The sequence below is a fragment of the Neopsephotus bourkii genome, unplaced genomic scaffold (assembly GCF_033783945.1).
Source record: "Neopsephotus bourkii isolate Nb327-2 ecotype Australia unplaced genomic scaffold, CSIRO-AGI_Nbou_v1 NB_593, whole genome shotgun sequence".
Lineage (NCBI taxonomy): Eukaryota > Metazoa > Chordata > Aves > Psittaciformes > Psittacidae > Neopsephotus > Neopsephotus bourkii.
In genome coordinates, this window is record NW_026901094.1 from 1,694,700 (window position 1) to 1,714,311 (window position 19,612).

A 19,612-nucleotide genomic window follows, 5' to 3' on the forward strand; every position below is an offset into this window, starting at 1 on the left:
AAGGTAACTCAAGAAAGGTGTTCCATGTTCATTAAGGGCCTGGCCCGCACCCTGCTGAAGGGAAGAGGAATCTCTGGTTTTGGTAGGGTAAAATGGGATTTATTCTGACCTTGAGTTACAACAATTGATAGAAAATTGAAATTGGGGGCTGTGTCAACTGTTTTCAGTTTTTAGTTTAGCTTTCATGGGGGTGACATTGTTCAGGCAACTTGTGTGGGTTTATTGGAAGGATTTTTAGTGCAGAGGTGTAGTGGTTCTACCACTCTGATTCAAGACAAGAAAGTCAAGCTTCTAAACCAACCCATGTTTCATGTACGGAATGTTTTCCTTCTCATTGTCATGAACAAGATGAGCATTACAATGTGCTGTGATAACAAGTACGCTCTTATCCATGTGAGTGCTTGTGTTCATCCAGGATAGGAACCTTTTGGGTAATGAGGTGTTTGGGTGTGTAATGGGGGGGGTTCATTTTGAGCTGGTTGATGCTGTTTATCCTCATTGGCACGGGAGGTTAACGACAGAACAAGCTGCAATGGAAGGGGCTGGTTCTGCTCCCCTGCAGTGTCCTGCTCTGCTGCTGACCCCCACTGTGCTCCCTTCTCCTCTCCTGCAGACGTGAACGAGTGCGAGGTGGGGAACGGCGGCTGCGAGTCCCAGTGCTGCAACACCATCGGGAGCTTCTACTGCAAGTGCGCGGCGGGGCTGAGCCTGGCGCCGGATGGGAAGGCTTGTGCAGGTAGGGACGGGGGGGTCTGTGTCAGCAAAGGAGAGCCCTTGGGTTCCCCCTCTCCTCCTTCATGTCCTACGTGCTCTGGTGCTTTTTATCCATCCATAGGGCTCTCATGCTTAGGGGTGTGACAGTCATAGAATCATGGAATGGGTTAAAGGGACCTTAAAGCTCGTCCAGTCCCAGCCTTCTGCCACGGGCAGGGACACTTTCCACTGGAGCAGCTTGCTCAGAGCCCCATCTAACTTGGTGAGGAAGGAAAGCCTCACCTGGATAGAACTGATGTTTTCAGGGTGAGATCTTAGCCCTGGTGAATTCGATGGTGTGTGTTTTATTGCTTCAAGAATGAGATTTCTCCTTCGGAGTCTGTGTCTTCATGTTGTTCCCTGCCTTCCGCTTTAAATCTCCTGTTTACAACCAAAGTGAAAGCGAAGGCTCAGTTTTGTGTGTGTAAAATGAAAACACTGGGTGGGATTTGATGTTGTAGTACTCAGAGGAAGCCTCACATCGTGTGGCTGCTTCACCTCCTGCAGCCTGACTCTGCTGCTGCGCGGATGCCCTATCCCCTTCTCCCTGGTGTTATCATTGAGCAAGTGTTGGGGTCGGCTGGAGCAGAGAGTCAGAGAAATGCAAACAGCCATTTGCCTATCGGAGCTGAGAGCAAGACAGATGCATTGTTTGGGAGGATATTGCAGGTCCAGGGCTCACTGGCAGCACTGGACACAGCCACCTCTACTGGTGCTGCAGACACATAGTCCCTACCGCAGCACTGAGATGCCTGCTGCAGGGTACCAGTAATTAATGGCTTTAGGATGATCCTGGTTTGTGATGGAGTTATTGCATCTTTCCAGCACTGACTGGCTTAGCAGAAGTCCCAAAGTATTCCAAACAATTAACAAAGATTGCTGACAAATGGGGAAAGAGGCATTTCTGTGGAGCTCGGGTCGGACATGAAAGAATTCTGCACAAAAATGTCACTTTCTTGCCAATTTGGTGCATTTGTCTTGTTTTGTTGAAAATAACTGAGAAGTATTTCCTGGCTCCGTACCACTGCCGAGATGTGTGAAATAAACAGCTCTGCCCTTATCTTAGCCAAGCTCAAATATTTTCAGTTTCCCCAGAATTCCCCTGATGAGGATTAGCTTCTCGGATGATGAAGAGCGTCAGGATTTTGGTGGAAACAAACAATCCCTTTTTCTCTTGGGTTTGAGGAGACAATGTCAATCCCTTTGTATATATGCTTGGAATTACTTGTAATTAGTCGTGCCCATGGAGCTGGCATGTGGCCCTATCTCCCCCTTGTTGTAATGGAGATGGCAACCCCTTTGCCATCGTCCTCCTGGAGCTCCTTATTCCTTCTGCAAGCATCTATTCTGTCTGCAGGTTTCATTTCACAAAAAAGAAGAGCATGGAAAAGATTAAGCCCTGAATTAACTGAGACCAGGATGTACATTGGGCCGCATCCCTCACATCCTCCTGTCCTGCTCAAGTGCAAATCTCTATACACTGCAAAGCGGGTGTTTGTTATCCTCTCTCTACTCTGCCCTTCTCCACCAGCCTTACTGATGGGGCAGGGTGGACCCTGCTGTGCTCACCACTCTTTACATTCATTTTATATTCACATCAGATAAACTCTCCCCCTGTACCCCGAGTGCTGATGCACGTATGGGGAAGAACGGAGGGGATTAGATCCCTGTTTGTACAGATGGATGAGTTCAGCAAAGACAGAAGGCACTGATTAATGTTTACAGTTTGTAAAATATTCAGCTTTTCTTGGTCAAAGTCCTGATGGAGCCTGAATAAAGCAGCCTGGGCTTCAAAACATGAGCTTAGGTATTTGGAGCCTGTTGCTGGCTCTGTGTTGGGCAGGACGGTTTGGACCTTGCATCTCTCCCAAGGGTGGTCCGAGGAGCGGAGCCGTGGGTTCAGAGGCCTGCAGTTCACTTTGCCTCACCCTTGTGACTCGGTTCCTGGCTCGGGGTGATGTCAGGCTGGCCTCTTCGTAGTCCTCCTCGCTAAAGGATCTGCTAAACAAATAGCTATGGAATAACATCAGCAGGATGCTTTGTGTGGGGAGGCAGAAAACCACCAACACTCAGCGTCTGCTCCTAAGGTAGGGTATCTTTTGAAGGAAACCAGCTCATCTTGGCTACACAAGGACTTCCGAACCAAAACTCTGCTCAGAAACAGAGGGATGCTATAGCTCAGGGGGAGCTGGCTGCTTTTCCTGCCCTGAATTGGTTTAAGTTATGTTGAGTTATGTCTGCTCTCAGTAGAAATACGGGAGGAGGGGGATACCATTGCAGGAGCAAAGGGCTAAAAAGGGAATTCATTTTATACCAGGGCTGGCTATGACTGGTCTTAAAATGAATGTAAATGTTCTTCTGCAGCTCGGGAAAGAAATGTAGGAAATATAAGACTTGGAAATGTTTGGCTGCCCAGTCCTTAGCACATTTGTCAAGTTGAGAGGGTGACACAAGACATCCTCTGAGCTACAGGATCCCACTCCTGCAACATCCGCCACAGGATGGGCTTGGGACATGTCTATTGCATGTACGTGTGTGTGCACAGTGCTGGCTCAGATCTCTCCTGGTACCTTATAGGACGACTCCTGGCTTGGCCTTCCCCATGAGCAGGCAGACGGGCAGCAGCAGCCTTTGGCTCTCCGGTCTGTTTTCCCTTCTGAGCCAAAGGGATTACAGTTATAAAGAAAATCCTCCCTTGGATTTATTCAGTCCTGGGCTGCTTTGCTAATGCTACCAGGAAAGGAGCCAATTTGCTCTTGTACCCATCTGTCTGCCCAGCTCACTTGATACTGGCACTGAGTCCCTGGATGCTTGGGACCAGCTCTCATCTTTATTTACATGGTTCGAACCTGCGCTGATGAACTAGAGTTGCAAAGAAATGTGTTTTAGACACTGCTAATGCTCATGTGATTTACCAGTATCAGTAATGCACAGTGCTTGGAGAGGGTTTCTGTTTTGTTGGATACAGGATGGTTGTGCTCGTAACCATGAGCCTCTCCAGTATTCCTGTAACTTTATCTATCATGGGAGAGCTGTCTGTGGGGTGGTTTTGGAGCTCATGGGTTGGGGTTTTTACAGGAAGCAAACAGGTTTTCTTTTTTAGAACATGTTTTGAGGTGTGGTAAGTTCTAGGGGAGCTCAAGTGCTGTTTGGACAATGTCTTCTTGAGGCCCTGCTACACAACGTCATGCGATAACGTTAGGGATGTTTCTTCCTCCAAGCTATTTCTGTGGTACCTTCTTTGGTTAAAATTGATGGATAAGATGAAAGAAAACCTGGCTCCCAGTAGCCCCATGTAGTGGAGGGTGAAAGCTAACCCTGAATGGGCAAAATGTGCCCCCGGAAGGGTAAGCAGGTAAAAGATGCTGAAACAGAACTCGTGAAGCACAAATCACTGCTGGCTCCTCTGTGTGCAGGGATTCAGGAGCCAGGAGCAACAGAGCTTCCTGCACTGCTCATCATCATGCCAGCCGTGTGCCACGTGCTTTGTACACACCACACAAGGTGACAGAGGGAACCTGAGAATCCCCCTCTCAGCTCTCCTTCCCTGTTTCATCCACCTCTTGCATGTTTCTGCCCTCTTTTATACTCTCCATTCGGTGATTTCCTTTTAACTGGAGAATCCTTTCAAGCACCAGAAGAAACTTGTTTCAAGGTTTAGGTAATCTTTGGATGAAGACAGAAGCACTGACATTCACATTGACCCATGTCTGTGCAGGGATGAATTAACTCCGGGACGTAACACGCCTTTGAACTGCAAAGTACCACATCATCAGCTGTAACTTGTTCAGGTCCTTATGACAATTTATTAATGCTGAGACTGAATCTGAATGAAATTCCATGAGAGGAACGGGTTCGGTCCAGCTCGGTCCCTGTTTCAAGAACCCTCTGGATGCCTCTCCCAGCTAACTCCTCAGGAAGCAGTAACGACTTGCTGCTGACTGTAATGTGTTGCCATACTCGAACCAGCTCTTAGTACTTAATCAGCTGAAGTAAATTAGGTGACAAGGAAGCTCGAGCTGGCGCAAACCTGGCCAAGCATAACTTATTACATAAGCACAATTCAGTTTATGTTCGAGCCTGATGGACTTTGGGTCCATGTGTTGGAGGCCAGAGCTGTCTGGAAAAGTCTGAGCCTCTCAGTGCTCTTTGGGGTTATTTAACAGTCTGAGGAATTGTGAGACTGAACAAGTTTGTCACAGGCGTTGCTGAGCAGCACTGCCTGTGCCAGCGTTCGTTTCTGCAGGCCGAGGAGCCAGTGCTCCTTGTTGGGAGCTGCGTGTGCCCGTGCAGGAGGAATTTCCAGGTCGTGGAGCCAGCGGCAAGGGCCCCTCAGGTGGTGCCTGTGGACTCAGGGAGTCCCTGGGAGAGCTGTGCCCGCTGGGATTCATCCGCAGTGCAGGCAAGGCTCGTTTCAGACAGACAATGTCTTAATGACATTGCTGAGCTGAGGAGGTGGGTCTGCACCGCCTGGCATGGCTCTGTGGCAATACCCATTTCTGTGTGTCAACGCTGCTGGAAACAGTGCAGGGAAAATGTCAACACTGGCCATTGTAACGGCTTAAATGTCGCTGCTCGGCGGGAGAATCCCCAAGGACCCAACCCGGGCAGCAGTGACAACTCCTGATGTCTGGCAATGCGTTGTTTTTAACTGGGTGCAGTATCTGGTAGATCTGAAGGTGTTCTAATAGGATGGCAGCGTAGGACTGCAGTCAGTGATGGTTCACTGGGGGACTTGGGGAGTGGTGGCCTGATTTCTGTTGCCTCTTGGTAATGCCCCTCCAGCATTTCCCCTCCTCCTGCCCCTACTGTGCCCTGTCTCCTCTTGGATATTTTTGGTACACTCAGAATGAGAAGCATGTGAGCTGTTGCAGTGGGTGGGTGTTGTGAAGATGAGCTGAAGAGATCCCTGAGATGTCAGCAAGTTGCTCTTGCTTGGAGCACTCTGCAAAGGGGACTCATAACCAGAGGCTACCTTCCTCTGGAAGCCACTGCAGCAGTAGACATTGTTTAGTGGTGGACTTGGCAGTCCTGAAGTAAAGGTTGGACTTGATGATCTTGAAGGTCTTTTCCAACCTGATTGATTCGGTGATTCTATAATAGCCTTAAATTGTTATTTTCCTCCTGGATTCACGTTCTCTCCGTGTTTCAAAAGCTTTTCATGGAATTCTATTCATTGCAGCCTAAACCACGAGTTTTAATTTGGAATTTTACCACAGCCAAATCACACTGCTAAAATGTGTCCGAGTGGCAGGCCCAGCTCAGCCCTGCAAGCACATCGTTTCAAAACGTTCCAGGAAGCTAAAGAGAGCTTTTGAGCTGGCCCCTGGAAAATCCAATGAGCCATTTGTGCTTCTTGTTTAATGAAAAAGGTAAAATAAAGTTCTAGGCTCCAGCTCACAGGAAACGGTGGTATTACAGGTTTCACTGGAGGGGCTGTTCCTCCTTTGGGCTTAAATTCGGTGATGGAGCTGATGATTTCATGGTTTCAAGCACAGCCCAGTGAAGGTTTTTCTGCCTGTGGCAGTTTCATTGCTCGGGGAGGCGTGATCCTTAACAGGGCACTTGCCAAGCATCAGGTACCCGGGGAAAAGCAGGGATTTGCTGGAAAACCGAGCCCCCGCTGCGGCTCCAGGTAAAGGGGCTCTCGAGGGGTTCCCGTGGCATTCTGTGGTGGCTCTGCCGGAGGCTCTAGGGCCGGGCGGGCAGGCGCTGCCCTCCGGCAGGTCACGGCGAGCCCCGGCACCGAAACCGCTGCTGCGCTGCGCCCGCCCCGACGGTGCCCCCGGCATCCCGCTCCCGGTGCCCAGCACTGTCCGAGCCCGGGGTCCGGGAAGCCCCCCCCGCTCCCGCTCTGCCGCTGGTCCCCGCAGCCGGTCCCGGCCTCCCCGTCAGCACAAACCCGCCCCGTCGGCGGCATCGCTCCGCCCGCGGGGCCCCTCCCGAGGGCTCGGCCGGGTTTGGCTTCACCTGCGGGGCGGGGGTAGGGGCGGCGCGGCGGGGACCGCGCGGTTGCGGGCAGAGCGGCTCCTCCGGCATCCCCGCGCCCTCCTCATCCTCCTCCTCCTCCTCCCGTCCCGCCGCAGGGAGAGCGGAGCCGGGCTGCGGGAGCCGCGGGGCCCCGCCGAGCCATGGGGCTCTGGGTGATGCTGTGGTGCGCGGCCGCCCTCGGCAGCATCCCCGGCGCCGGCGGCGAGCACTACCACTACCTCTGGAGGAGCTGCTACCCCTGCTACACCGGGCGGGCGGGCTACGAAGCAGGCAGATCCCCGCCTCGGCCAGGTACGGAGCAGGGCAGGGGGATGCGGGAGGTGGGGGACAGAGAAACCGAGAGGTTGGGGGGGGGGGGGGGAATCTGCTGCCCCGCATGGAGCTGTATCTGAACCACCCCTTTGCGTTATCACAGGCGGGTTGGTCGTTCTGAGAGTTTGCTCCAGGGAAAGGAGTTTCTCTCCATCAGTTGCTGTGCAATAATCTGGCTTGGTTAAGAGTAACTACTGTGAGTTATGAACTCATGCATGTTGTTAGGGTATGTGGATCGGGATTTTACTCAGTTCCAAAAGATCTCCTCCTGGTCTGGGACAGTAAATGAAATATAATACTCTTTTATCATGAAAAATAAGATGCTGGCACAGGGTGCCCAGAGAAGCTGTGGCTGCCCCATCCCTGGCAGTGTCCAATGGCCAGGCTGGACACAGCGGTTTGGGTCTGGGATTCTAAGAGTATTAAAAAAGTCTGTCTTTCCATCTGTAAAACTGGGTTTGGGCTGTGTGAGTGCTGCACAGCAGTCCTACAGAGGACAGAGCATTGCTCATTGCTGGTTTAGGTGTACAGGGAATCCTCTGGCAGCAGTAACTGGTGTGAGGAGCTGGGGAGCGAAGAGGCGAGAGCTGGCTGAGCCATGTCTTGTAGTGACTTCTCTGTGCTGAAATGGCCCCACTGAGCAGGGGCTGCTCAAAACAAACCCGCAGCAGAGGCATCCCAAGGCAGCTGTGGTATGGGCAGTGCTTGGCCAGCCCGAGCTTCCCCTGGAGCAGGTGGAGGGATGCAGTCACTCAGCTCCTGTTGCTGCTTCCCAATAGAAGAATGTTCCCGTGCACTGGCTGCTGTGTGAAGGTGATGGGGCTGCTGAGCGAGGTGTAAGCTCTGCGAGCACACACATACCTGCCCCTGCCTCCTCGTGTTCAGCTGGCTCAGCGTCAGGGAAGGTTTGTGGTTTCCTGAAGATTTAGGAAATAGTGGAGAATATGTGACATTTGCTAAAGACCTTGTATGCTTGTGAGTAATGTAGACATCGAGGAATGCATTATTTCATCATGAGATAATCCTAATAAATAAATGCCCCAAGCAGTCAGTTATAAAAGTGATATTGATGTATTTAAGCCAGACCTTCAGAAAGGGGGTGAGTTCCTGGTTTGTTATTTATAGATCAGATGTTTGTCTTGAACTCAGATTGCATGTGCCGTCTCCATCCAACTCCATTAGCTCATATGCCTGTTGAAGGACAAGCTCCTGAGACCCAGCTCAGGACGTCATGTTGCTCATCCTAAACTTGATATATACAGTGGATTTGGCTGATGATTTTTTCTTCGCTGCTTGAGCTTCTCTTCAAGAGGTAGCAGCAGCCACTCTCTCCAATGTATGACTTTTACAGCACCATGGGCTGGTTTACTGGAAGAGAATTCCCTTTTGCCAGGCCCCTGGCTTCTACGCAGCCGCGTTTCAGCAAAGCAAGCACAAGAGACTGCTCTGTGTGTGTTTCATTGGCAGTTTTATTGTATGGATGGAGAAGGAAGGGCTGGTGTGTGTAACAGAGGTGTGCACTTCACTGAGGCCTCGAGTGCCTTAAAATGCCTTCTCTGTACAAACAGGGCCCTGTTGGGTCCTTGGCTAGCTTGGAGTGGCTAATTGCAGTGCTGTGCACTATGTCCTCACACAGCTCACCATTACAGCAGAGATCATTGTGCTCTGCTGGGGATTTGTGTTGTCACAGTCATATAGACCTAGTACCTAGTATTAATCATAGACTCCAAGACTGGTTTGTGTTGGAAGGGACCTTAAAGCTCATCCAGTTCCAACCCTTGCCATGGGCAGGGACCCCTTCCACTGGAGCAGCTTGCTCCAAGCCCCATCCACCCTGGCCTTGAACACTGCCAGGGATTAGGGTTATTCTCTCTCTGGTTCTCTAAAGCGTGTCAGGAACCAGGATAGAGCTGGTGCATCCCAGTGTGTATCTTAGTGGGGTGAGCTGCCAGGGCATGGCACGGGGACCACGGTGACGTGCCTCTGACCATGCACATCTTCTGGTCAAAACAGCAGCCTGCCCAGGGAAGGGGTGAGGCAGAGCCGTGGGGTGGTTTGAGTGAGTGAGCACAGGCTGCCTGCCTGTCGGTGCGTGCACCTCTGCTCCGCGCTCTGTAATCCCTGAGCAATTATCAGCACCATCCAGAGACAGAGCCGTGAGCAGAGAGGAGCTGGGCAACTCCCAGCCACTGCGCTTTGAGGCACAGGGAGGTGAGCTGAGGACAAAGCAAGTGACTGAGGCAGAGCAGCTCCCCGATACACTTTCACTTCGTTGGAGTGTTATAAACCGATGCATCTGTTCCTGAAGCGCCTTTGGAAGCAAGGGAAAGCTATGGGCATCTCCTGTCTGGCTAGGAGGAGCTGCCCTGGAAGGGATGCCAGCCTGAATCACTCTGTGGAGCTCCTAATCTAGATTGGTTTCTCATCTGGTACACTGAACTCCTCCTGGTGGAGGCTCTGGCCACCCAGCATCCTGCTCCTTGTCTCCTTCCAGCCTCTTTACTTCTTAAAACTGCTGAATTGGCTTCAACAAACTGGTACTGGAAAGATAAAGTCACCAAGTCCCACACATGCTCATTTTGATGGATTTCAATTAACCTTTTCCCTGCAGCCCTGCTCTGTAATCCAGGCTAATTGCTGCAGGGATTACAGGCTGGCACTGCTGTTAAGTCAGATAGAGTGGACCCGAGCTATCTAGTGCCTGTGCTTCCAGCTGGGATCTGTCTCCTCCTCCTCAGCCTTTCAGAGGAGATAAACTGCCTCTGTACCAAATATTTAGTAGTTTGCAGGGCTGCTGTTGCCACTTTCTTTCCTCTGACCCGGAGCTCTTGTCAGAGATAAATCACTGTATTGCTTCTCGAAGGACCCGTGCATGGTCAGGGACGGCACTTAACCAAAGTCATCCCCTCACACCCGCCTCCCTTTCGTTCTTCTGTTCATCTTCCCTACATCTGATCACAGCATTACCCCTGTTGGTCCACGCAGATGGTGCTTGAGGTCCGATGGATTGTTTCTGTTAGGGATGAGGCTGATGGGAGCACCAGCCATTCCTCGGGTGAACCTGTGTCCCTGTGGATGAGGACATGAACTCCGGGTTCTTTAGGCAGCAGGGAAGTTTCCCTACCCCATAAGCCAAGTCCCACACCCAGGCTCTTGCTGTGTTTGGTTTTCATGTCTGCCTAGGTGGGCTTTGGCCAGTGTCCTCTGCCCTACCCGTGCTGGTGGAGCATCCCAGCACGTGGGCTTGGTGTGCTCTGTCCTGGCGAGGCTCCGGTTGCTCAGTGTCAGGCAGCCCCCTCTGAGCACAGCCTGTATGCTTCTCATTTCCCTCCTTTGGTGTGTTAATTTCAAACAGACTTTGTCAGCTCTCCAATAGGAAAAACAACCTCGGCGTGCCCCAAACCGCATCTCGCAACGCGGCACGTAGGGTTTCAGGTCTGTGTGCTGCCAAGACGTGCACCGAGGGCAACGTGACCCTGTGCAGTGATGATCCTGCTGCTTTGTGGTTTATGTTCCTGGGTGCATCATTCCCTGGTGAGCCCTGGGGCAGGCTGGAGATGCTGCTGCTGGGGGTGACCAGTGGACCTGCACCCTCACTGTTCCCAGGACAATGTGCTGGGAATGGTGCCTCTTCCATCACAGGTCCCAGTGGGATACACAGCTCTTGCCCCTTTCCTCTCTCTGTTTTCCGTTGTCTGTTGCAGGGAGCAGTCCAGAGCTGTGGGATGGACCCTGGTGCTTGGGCATGGCCAGGCAAGAGCTGCCCAGAGTGTCCAATGGAGCAGGAACAATTCCCATTCCCCAGCGTGAGCCAGGGCAGGGCAGAAAGATCCTCCTAAAACTGGAACAGGCCCCAGCACACCATCACTGTGGTTCCTTCTTAGCAGCCCATAACTCCACAGTCTGGGGACTGAAAGCAGCCGGTCCCCACCAGAAATCACAGACTCTCCTTAGAGCATCCTCCCAGGAGGTGCCTCTTCTCACTATACACTTATACTGGAGTTTGAATTTGCTTGGGCAAACTTTATGCCGTTTCAAAAGGTATAAACCCAAGGGGTGACAGGGGCCCTGCTGCCAGGGGTGAGGAGGGTGGAGGTTTCATTTAGCTCACCCCATCGTGCAGTGTATGTCAAATATCTGCGTGTTGCTGCAGAAGGTGATAAGCGAGGCTCCGGAAGGGAAAATGGGACGTGGTGGGTTACTGGGGGATGGTGATGGGTGTCACTTTTCCAGGGCAAGGTGGGATGGAGACAGCCCTCTGCGATTACAGAGATTTAGAGGGTGAAAAGTACAAAGGGGGAAGAAGAGCCATTTAGAGAAGAGATGTATAATTACCGAGTATGAGTAATGGGGTGAAAATAAGAAGTTTACTCAACACATCACTGACTTTTTTGGACAGTAAATTCTCCACAGTTTCAGATTAGAGCTGAAATGAAGCAATGGAACAGCCATTGAAATTCAGACCAAAAAACTCCATATAAAATCTTCCTAAACCCTACTTTTCCTGTTTTTAAGCAGAACAGAGCCAGTTTTGTGTATTAGAGCTAGTTCTGCCCATGGAGATGTTGGGAAGACCCCAAAGCCACAGTGTCTGTTGTTCTGCAGCTGGCTGGGCATAGGGCTGGCCATGCTTCCACCATGCAGCCTGGAGAGCTGTTGAAGGAAGAACCTGGAAGGATGGATGCCCTGGCATCGCTCCTGATGAGTTGCTGCCCTGCTGCAATCAGGGAGCATCAGGGGCTCCAGGGCTCTGTAGCATGCAAACTGTGTGCAGCCTTTGCAGAGGAGAATGATTTAATTAGAGCTGGGCTGCTCTGACAGGCATCTCAGACTCATGCCACAGCATTCTTTCCCCCCTGGAAAGCTGCTTTGGATTTGCGTTGCTCTTTGCAGAGCATCACTCGGAGCTTATGTTTCACCTCAAAAATCTGCTCCTTTTCCCTTCTTTCAAAATGAAGCATCTTGGAAAAAACAGGAAGAAAATACCAAAACCTTGTAAAATGCCCAGAGGAGGAATCTACAGCCCAGGGAATGAGCAAAGGCACTACAGACATTGTTCTTTTCTGCTGGGTTAATGAAGACCTCAGCTCCAATGGAGAGCTCTGGAGGAGGACCCTTGCACAGCAGGGTGTCTGGAGTTGGGATTGGGGGTGTGTGGGACATCACCAGGACAGAAAGGACCATTTTCATGTGCTCTGCTCCTTAGGTTTTAACTTTTTGAACAGCAAGAAGCCTTCTAATGAAAAGTATTTTGAGACAACAGTCATTTTCTATCATTACTGTGCAGCAGAGAAAGACAGAGTCAAGCACCTCCTTTCCCACTTGTCTTCCCATTTCATCCCTGACCCAATCCCTTTGCTTGCTGCTGGCTGATTAGTTGGCAATAAACCTGATGAATGTGAAATTAATAGAACTAATGCAGAATTTGCACACTGGCTTCAGCCAAGGTCGTGTTTCTCCTTCTCCTGTGGTTTTGATGGGCCTTTGAGAGCTGCCATCCGGTCGGAGCAGGCGATGCTGGGCGAGGAGGGTGAGGCCTGAGCAGGTTTTTGCTCCGCTGGCTTGCAAAGACACAGCCGGGAGCAACACCCTGCTGTGATTCATTGAGGAAACGTTTCTTTATCTTCTTAGTAACAGTCATTGATGAAACAGTGCTGGTTCAGCGCTCAGCCTGGCTCTGGATCGTGATCCAGCTTCGCTGTGCCAGCGGGAAATAGCTGTGCGTGCTGAAGATGTCTTCACAACGTGCATGGGAAGGATAAAACCCCAAGCTCCTCAAGTGTTTTTTCCATGGAAAAGGGCTTTGCTGGCTGGGTTTATTGCTGGCAGCGTGAATGGGATCCGGATCCCCATCTGACCGGAGATCTTACATCCTTTACAGTCTGAAAGGTGCACAGGTATATGTGTGCAGCCCCACACAAACGGCAGGAATTAAGGAGCTGTGCAGCTGTAGCCACAAACATCCCTGTTATTCCTAATTGTAGCCCTGTGAAGGAGTCTTTTGTCTTAGAAACCTGCAGTTGCCTTGGACAATCTTCTGATGTGCATCTTAGTTAGCTCCATGTCACTGGGAGCTCCAAATGCTCCTACACTTCTCAGTTCTGGAAGATGCTCCCAGCACTTAAAGGCAATTGAAGGTCTGGGAGAGAGGAATGAATCTCACTCTCTGTAACACGCTGCTGGGTTCGAAGCTTTGATAACAAAATACAGCAGGATTTTTTACCGAGACCTCATGGGCCAGTTCCCATTTGAGCCCCTGTGGGATTGCTCAGCACTTGGCAGGACTTCCTGGCACAGAGAAAGGGATTTTTCTGCCCCCCTTTTCTTGGGGGGCTGTGGTTTTACCAATCAAAATGACCATGACTGGATTCCTTGCTGCAGGAATGGCTGCCTCAGTTTCCCCAGGCTTGAGGCACAGTCAGAATGTCCCCTTTATATTTGGGGTCCAGTTGGACTTCATCAGAAGTATTGTCTGAATTCTGAGCAAACCCATTGTAATCTCTCTCCAGGCATTAAGGGGTTTTCTTTCTCCCCTCCAGTGTCTCAGCAGTTCTGAGCACGGGATGCTCACACCTGACACCCCTCTGTGCTGCATTTCTGCAGCAGGTCAGGGCTCTTCCAGAGGCAGAAAAGGTGTGAAATGTGCTGAATGCTTTGCCATGTACTGAGATGAGAAGCGAGACAGCAAAATCTCTCACCTTTGGCATCTGCCTGAGCTCTGGTAGCTTCTGTGCTGCGGGAGGATCAGTGTGGCTGGGCAGGATGAGAGCCTCTGCTGCTCCGCATCCCTCCCTTCACCTCACTCTGTATCACTGGGTGTTTGCTCCCACCAAATGTTAGGTTTGCTCCCCATGTAATAAGCAGCAAATGGGCTATCTCAGCCTGTTTTCAACACATAAAGAGTAAGGAAGTATAAAACATTAATTAATCCATAACCTTAGAGCAAATGAGAAAAGTGACCATTGGGAGGCGAGTGAGATGAAGGGTGGTTTGTGCCATTTGACAAAGTGATGCTTTTTGGGGTCTTTTTTTGTTCACTGATTGCATGCTTGTCCCTGAAATGTCTCAAATAGCTTCTGATTGAACATAATGAAAAGTGATCCTGTTCCCTCTGCATTCATTCCTCCAATCTGGACTCAGCCAGCAGAGGATAAATAATCCTGGCTCCACAGACCATCATGCCCACTCCCCTGAATCTTTTCTCCTCTTCCCTTTTCTTCTGCAGATGTTGATGAGTGCCAAGTCCACAATGGGGGCTGCCAGCACAGATGTGTCAACACCCTTGGATCTTACTATTGTGAATGCAAGCCAGGCTTCCGCCTGCACACGGATGGCAGGACGTGCATTGGTAAGTCACAGGTTCAGATCCCTTGAGAATCACCAATTCTCTATAGCCCTTTTCCTACCTGTACATGGCACTGTATAAGAATGCTTCCATTGCCTTATCTGCTCAGATCTGTCCGCTGTGCAGGGAAGTGGAGATGACAGTGATGGATTGCGTGTTCCTTTGCTTGTCAGGATCCAGGCTGTGTTCCCTGAGGTGTTTTTGTTACTGGGCTCATATTGTTTGCTATTCTTCAGTGTGATTTTGACATCTTTGCAGTTCCTCAGTTTATCCTGGTTCAGGAGAAGTAAATTCCAGTTCTTTGGTGCTTCTCTTTTTGATAGAGGGTGTATCAGGTCCAGCATCTTCAGAACAAAGAGGTAACGAAAAGATGGATTATGAAACAAACGGATTATGAAAAGGTTCAAGTCAGTCCCATTGTTATCTCAACTGTTTCCTTAGGCTCTGGGTGTGATAGCCAGTGGAAATAAGCACGGCTGTGTGTGGACCATGGGATGTTGGTCATGCAGCCATTCAGATGGTGTGTGTCCAGACACTGCAGTTGAGATGCCAGGTTTGGCTTGCGGCTGATTCCTGGGCTAATTTCTTGGAACACTGCCGTTTGCCAGCCCCAGACTGGAGGCTCGGAGGCTGGAGCCTGGATTTGCCTTCCAGCATCTGCTGCTGGTTTTATTGAAGCGCTTGATTTGACACATTTTTCCACTTTTTGAGGGATATTTTCGTACAAGTGGAAAGAATTCCTGGGCGATGCTGTTACAAAGGCCATTTGCTGGTTTCTCTCAGAATATAGTCACATGCCAGAGCTGGCTCGAAACGACTGCGTGAGGCTGGCTTGTTCCAGCTGGGAATGGTGATGTGGGCAGGGAAAAGAGCCATGGGAGGAAGTGGTACCCATCGTGCCCCTCTCAAGTGCAGTGGGACGTATATTTAGGGTGCAAGTTCATGAGTGCCCTGTATTTTTAAAGCCAATCCATTCACAGCCCACTAGCACTGAACATGTCAACTTGTGTTCATGGGCACACGTTGCTACTGTTTGCATGTGTGTGCATGTGGTCTGTCATCTAATAACTGCCTCTATAATGTGTAGTTCTTCTTTCTGTGGTACATGGTGATCCTGCTGTCTCTGCCTCATAGAGTAACACAGGATGGAAACCGAAATCAGGAGCGTTCTCAGCAGGATCAGCCCCAGAAGGTGACACTATTCCCATAGGAAGTATTAAAGGGATCTCTGTAGAGTGGAATCTCTCCTTTAAAAGCCATTTCCATCATTTTCTCCCATTCTTTAGGCTTCCCAGCTTGCGTGGCTGTGCCGTGCACGGCACTGCCGGGCTGCTTGCACCAAGTGCTGCAAACCTGCTTTGCATTAAACTTCTGAGCAAGTATTTGCCATCGTGTGCACAGGGTTGGAATTCATCTGCCAAAATGAAGGGGTCCCTGCTCATGAAACCTGATCTGTTATGGGAGTAACTGGGGCAGTTCCTGGAAGCTCTGGGGAGGGGCTGGCAGGATCTGTTGTACCCCTGTGAGCCACAAAGACACGGGAAAGTCAATGCAGCCCAGGCAGGGCGAGTAGAACCCCTCTCACTACGTAATTGTCCAATGTGTTGCTCAAATAACAACAGAAGCGAAATAAGAACCTGGCTTTCTCCCTTCAGGACTGGTGCCTTTTGCTCTTAACACACTTGTGTGTATGTGTCTATCAGCTACACCTTTGCAACAGCTTTGGACTGATTTATTCAGCTGGTTGCGTGAAGGGGTGGAAGGAAACATCTTTGTCTCATAAAAGCTCAGAGTAGGGCACAGATTTGCTGGTTACTCCTCTGCCAGTGTCTTTGCCTGTACCTCGTGCAGTGGGTGCCTATGTCTCAGAAGTGCCCCATTTGATGCTTGTCCCATAGTGCTTTCTGCCCTTATGGATCCTATATGATGGTGCTGGAGCCCAACCTCTGTCCTCCCTGTGTCTGCTGGCCGCACGGCAGCAATCACATACAGCAGCCCAGCCTGATGGGCTTTGAGCTTGCACAGCTCCCATGCGTGTAATGTCCATGCCCTTGGAACAACAGAGCCTGGGCAAGGGCAGCACCTCGGCTGGTGGCAATGGGAGGCTGCCAAGGGGGTGCTCCCACCCCAGGCTTGGCTGCAGCAGTGGGATGCTCTATGCCATTTATTGCCTTCCCCAGTGCTTGGAGAGCGTGCAGCCGGGGCAGGCAGCTTTCTAGGGGTGACCGTGGTGACCTGGAGCGTGCGCTCCCTCTCTGTGATGTTTTCACAAGCACGTGCGAGTGGTTCTTCCCTTCAGTGCTCGTGCTGCATAAACATGTACAGCGCGGAGCCAGGGGCTTTGCTCTGCTCCGGGGCTCACGTGGTTTTCATTAAGGCAGCGTTCCTGACGAGGCAGCACTCCCAGGGCAGCGTGCGGGCAGCAGCAGCAGCGAAGGCAGGAGCCTTGCCCAGCGCTCCTTCCCTTCTCACGCCAGTTCTCCTGATTCAGGAGCACCCTAACGCACCCCTGGGGAAGAGGAAGGTGTTTTCCACGTGCCGAGCCTAAGGCCAGCTGTAAGAGGAAGGGCTTTGGTCCCTTTTACAGCACAAGCAGAGCTTGGCTCTGTGCTCAGGACAACAGCGTGTTCTTAAATCTCATCTCTGACATAGCCTGGAGAATCGAGGGCAGCTGATGACAGCAGGCTTGTGGTGTCCCCATGCTCACACCTCGGGATCTCTTCCTTTACCAGAGCTACATCTGCTTCATCAGTCATTGTGAGCAAGGGACTCCAGAAGCCTTGCAGCAATCCCTCTGTGTGTGTGGAAGAAGAGCTGACAGCCAAGGCAAAGCCTTCAGCCCAAGGCTGAGACATGCATGGGCTGCATCCCAGAGATGCACTTACGCTACCAAAGAGCCCACGACAGCTCAACTTGTACCTGTGGCTCAGGATAGCACAAACAGTGGCTTAAAGCCACCTTCCTGTGCCCTGCTCTGTGCCTCACAGCAAGTCTCACCCATGGTTGGTGCAGCTCAATTATGCCAGATTCTTTTATTGCGTCTTTGTTGTTCAGATGTAGGAAGTCACTGATGAGTTTGATACAAAAGGGAGGGAGAAAAAGAGCAGATGGTGCTATTGAAAGTGAAACAGAACAAAGAGAGTCACTGGACGTCCTGAAATTACCTCTTTCTTTATCAGAACCACATGGGCAGGAGGCAGGAAGCTGACATCTTCAGGTCCTTCTCCACTGTTTCAGCGGAGGGATGAAATCCAGTCCAAGGCAAAGAATCTAATCTGAGCCAATTGCTTTTGTTGGCCTGCAGAGCAGAGAGATGGTCTGTATTAACACACAACATGTTTCTGGAAATCGTCTGAGGTTAGAATAAATCAGTTCGGGATTACATGATGTATCCCTATTTATATTAAGAGTACTTTAAATGAAGAAATCTGAAATGTAGCAGGGATTTGTATAGTGAACAGAAGGACGATGCGTAACAGTTTGTGTGGGCTTGACCTATGTGACAGAGGGTAATGGTCCCTGTGTGCTTTGTAGAGGTTGTCAGTTTACACGTGTTATACAGACAGCTTGCAGGGTTTAGAAAGTGACCTTTTCCCTATCCAGTGGCAGGTTTCTCAGCTGTTCCTCAGCTATTTCTTAGAATCCATGGTTTTGTGCCATCCCAAAAGGGAAGGTCCTGCTCAATTCTAGTTACAGCTCCTTATGGTTGGTTTTAAGGTATTGATTAGCTCACTGCTTCTGATGGCAAATTGCTTAGATCTGAAGACGTGATGCAGATGGGAAAGAGGAGAAGTTAGAGTCAAACCAAGTGAAATCTTGTCACCACCTCTCTGTGGCATCTCCTCTGTTAGGATGCTACTCCTCAGAACCTCTTCCCGCGTGCCATCGATAGTAACAGTGTCCTTTTCATCCCTGTTTATCCATTCCTTGGGCCCAAGAGGGTCAGAACCTAGGAGTTAGCACCTTTCAGCAGCACTGCATTCCCTTCAGACAGAGGGGATGGAAGTGAGGTCCCTCTAGCAGACGAAATATCATCTGTGGAAAATGTGTCTGAGCTTTAATTGCAAAAAGCTGTGCGATGCGCAAGATGACACTGGATTTGGCACCACTTTCACAGCAATGTTAAGCAAGGAAAAGCATCTGGGAATGGAAATATTTTTAGAGTGTTTCTGTAAACAGCAAAAAAAGAGCAGTAATTAAAGCAAGGCCAGCAGTGAGGGCTGCGGGCTGCTACGCTGCGAGAAGCCAGCCAAGGAGAGCCAGAGCGAGAAGGCTCACTCTTTGATGGAGACACCCAAACCAATTTAATGTGTTTCATTTGTTTTGTCTTACTATTCTTGACTCTCAAATTGAATTAGTTCTTATCTCAGCAGAACTGCGGGGCTGCACAAACAAGCCCATCCATGCGCTGTGGGTGTCTCTGCTTGGTACCACGGGATGCGATTGCTTTGCTTTTACATCCCATGTGTGCCACCAGTCCTGTATAGCTTATGAGCACCAGATAGCCAGTGACGCCAGCCACTTCTGCACCATGTTCAAGTCTCTTGGCAGCAAAGGACTTCTGGTTCCCATTACCTGTAGTGGTCTGGAACATACCCATGGTGACTGAGGCAACAGCGTGTGCCAGCCCCTCCATCATTGCGTGCAATCACGAATGGGGAGGCTCAGATGGAGTTATTAGTCCTGAAGAGTATGTTTGCAAAGAAATAAGATACATAAAATGCTTTTGGAAGGTCTGCCGTGTCCAAACTTCTGGGATGACAGTCTCCTTAAATTCTGTATGATAAAGACTTCAGTTCTTTGCACTCTGTTGTCTTTTAGAGGATTGTTAAAAGTTGTCCTTTAGAGGTATGCAAGAAGGCCAGTTATTTAGACTACAAACTCATACAAATAACTGCATACCAGGACATTATTTTAGACATGAGTCGCATTGACTCGTTATACGTCAGCCCAGTACTTTTCCCATATGAAGGAATGTTTTGGCATGCGTTAGCATTGTTTTACTTCTTTTTTAGAAAAGCACTCCAACAAGCACATTATTAATGGTATTTTTTCATATGTGCCATTAAATGCTTTAATATAGCAGAATATTTTTAAATGACCACCCATCGCTGCAAAAGCTTGAGTGCTTTAACTCTGACCTGTAACTTTTTAGGAACGTCAAGTATTTCTGTTGTTTCCTTCCAAATGGATTAAAGGAAACACTGTCAG

The 19,612-nt window shown here is 50.1% G+C and overlaps 1 protein-coding gene across 1 annotated transcript in view; it reads left to right on the plus strand.

Moving 5' to 3' along the window:
• The first annotated feature begins 6,754 nt into the window (after positions 1-6,754).
• The window catches only part of MEGF6 (multiple EGF like domains 6), a 38,787-nt gene continuing 25,929 nt past the window's right edge, over positions 6,755-19,612 (plus strand). Inside the window, exons 1-2 of the mRNA XM_061351644.1 lie at positions 6,755-7,035; positions 14,282-14,404. Of these exons, the coding sequence (XP_061207628.1) occupies positions 6,885-7,035; positions 14,282-14,404 (274 nt within the window). The 5' untranslated portion in view covers positions 6,755-6,884. The remainder of the gene's footprint in view (positions 7,036-14,281; positions 14,405-19,612) is intronic.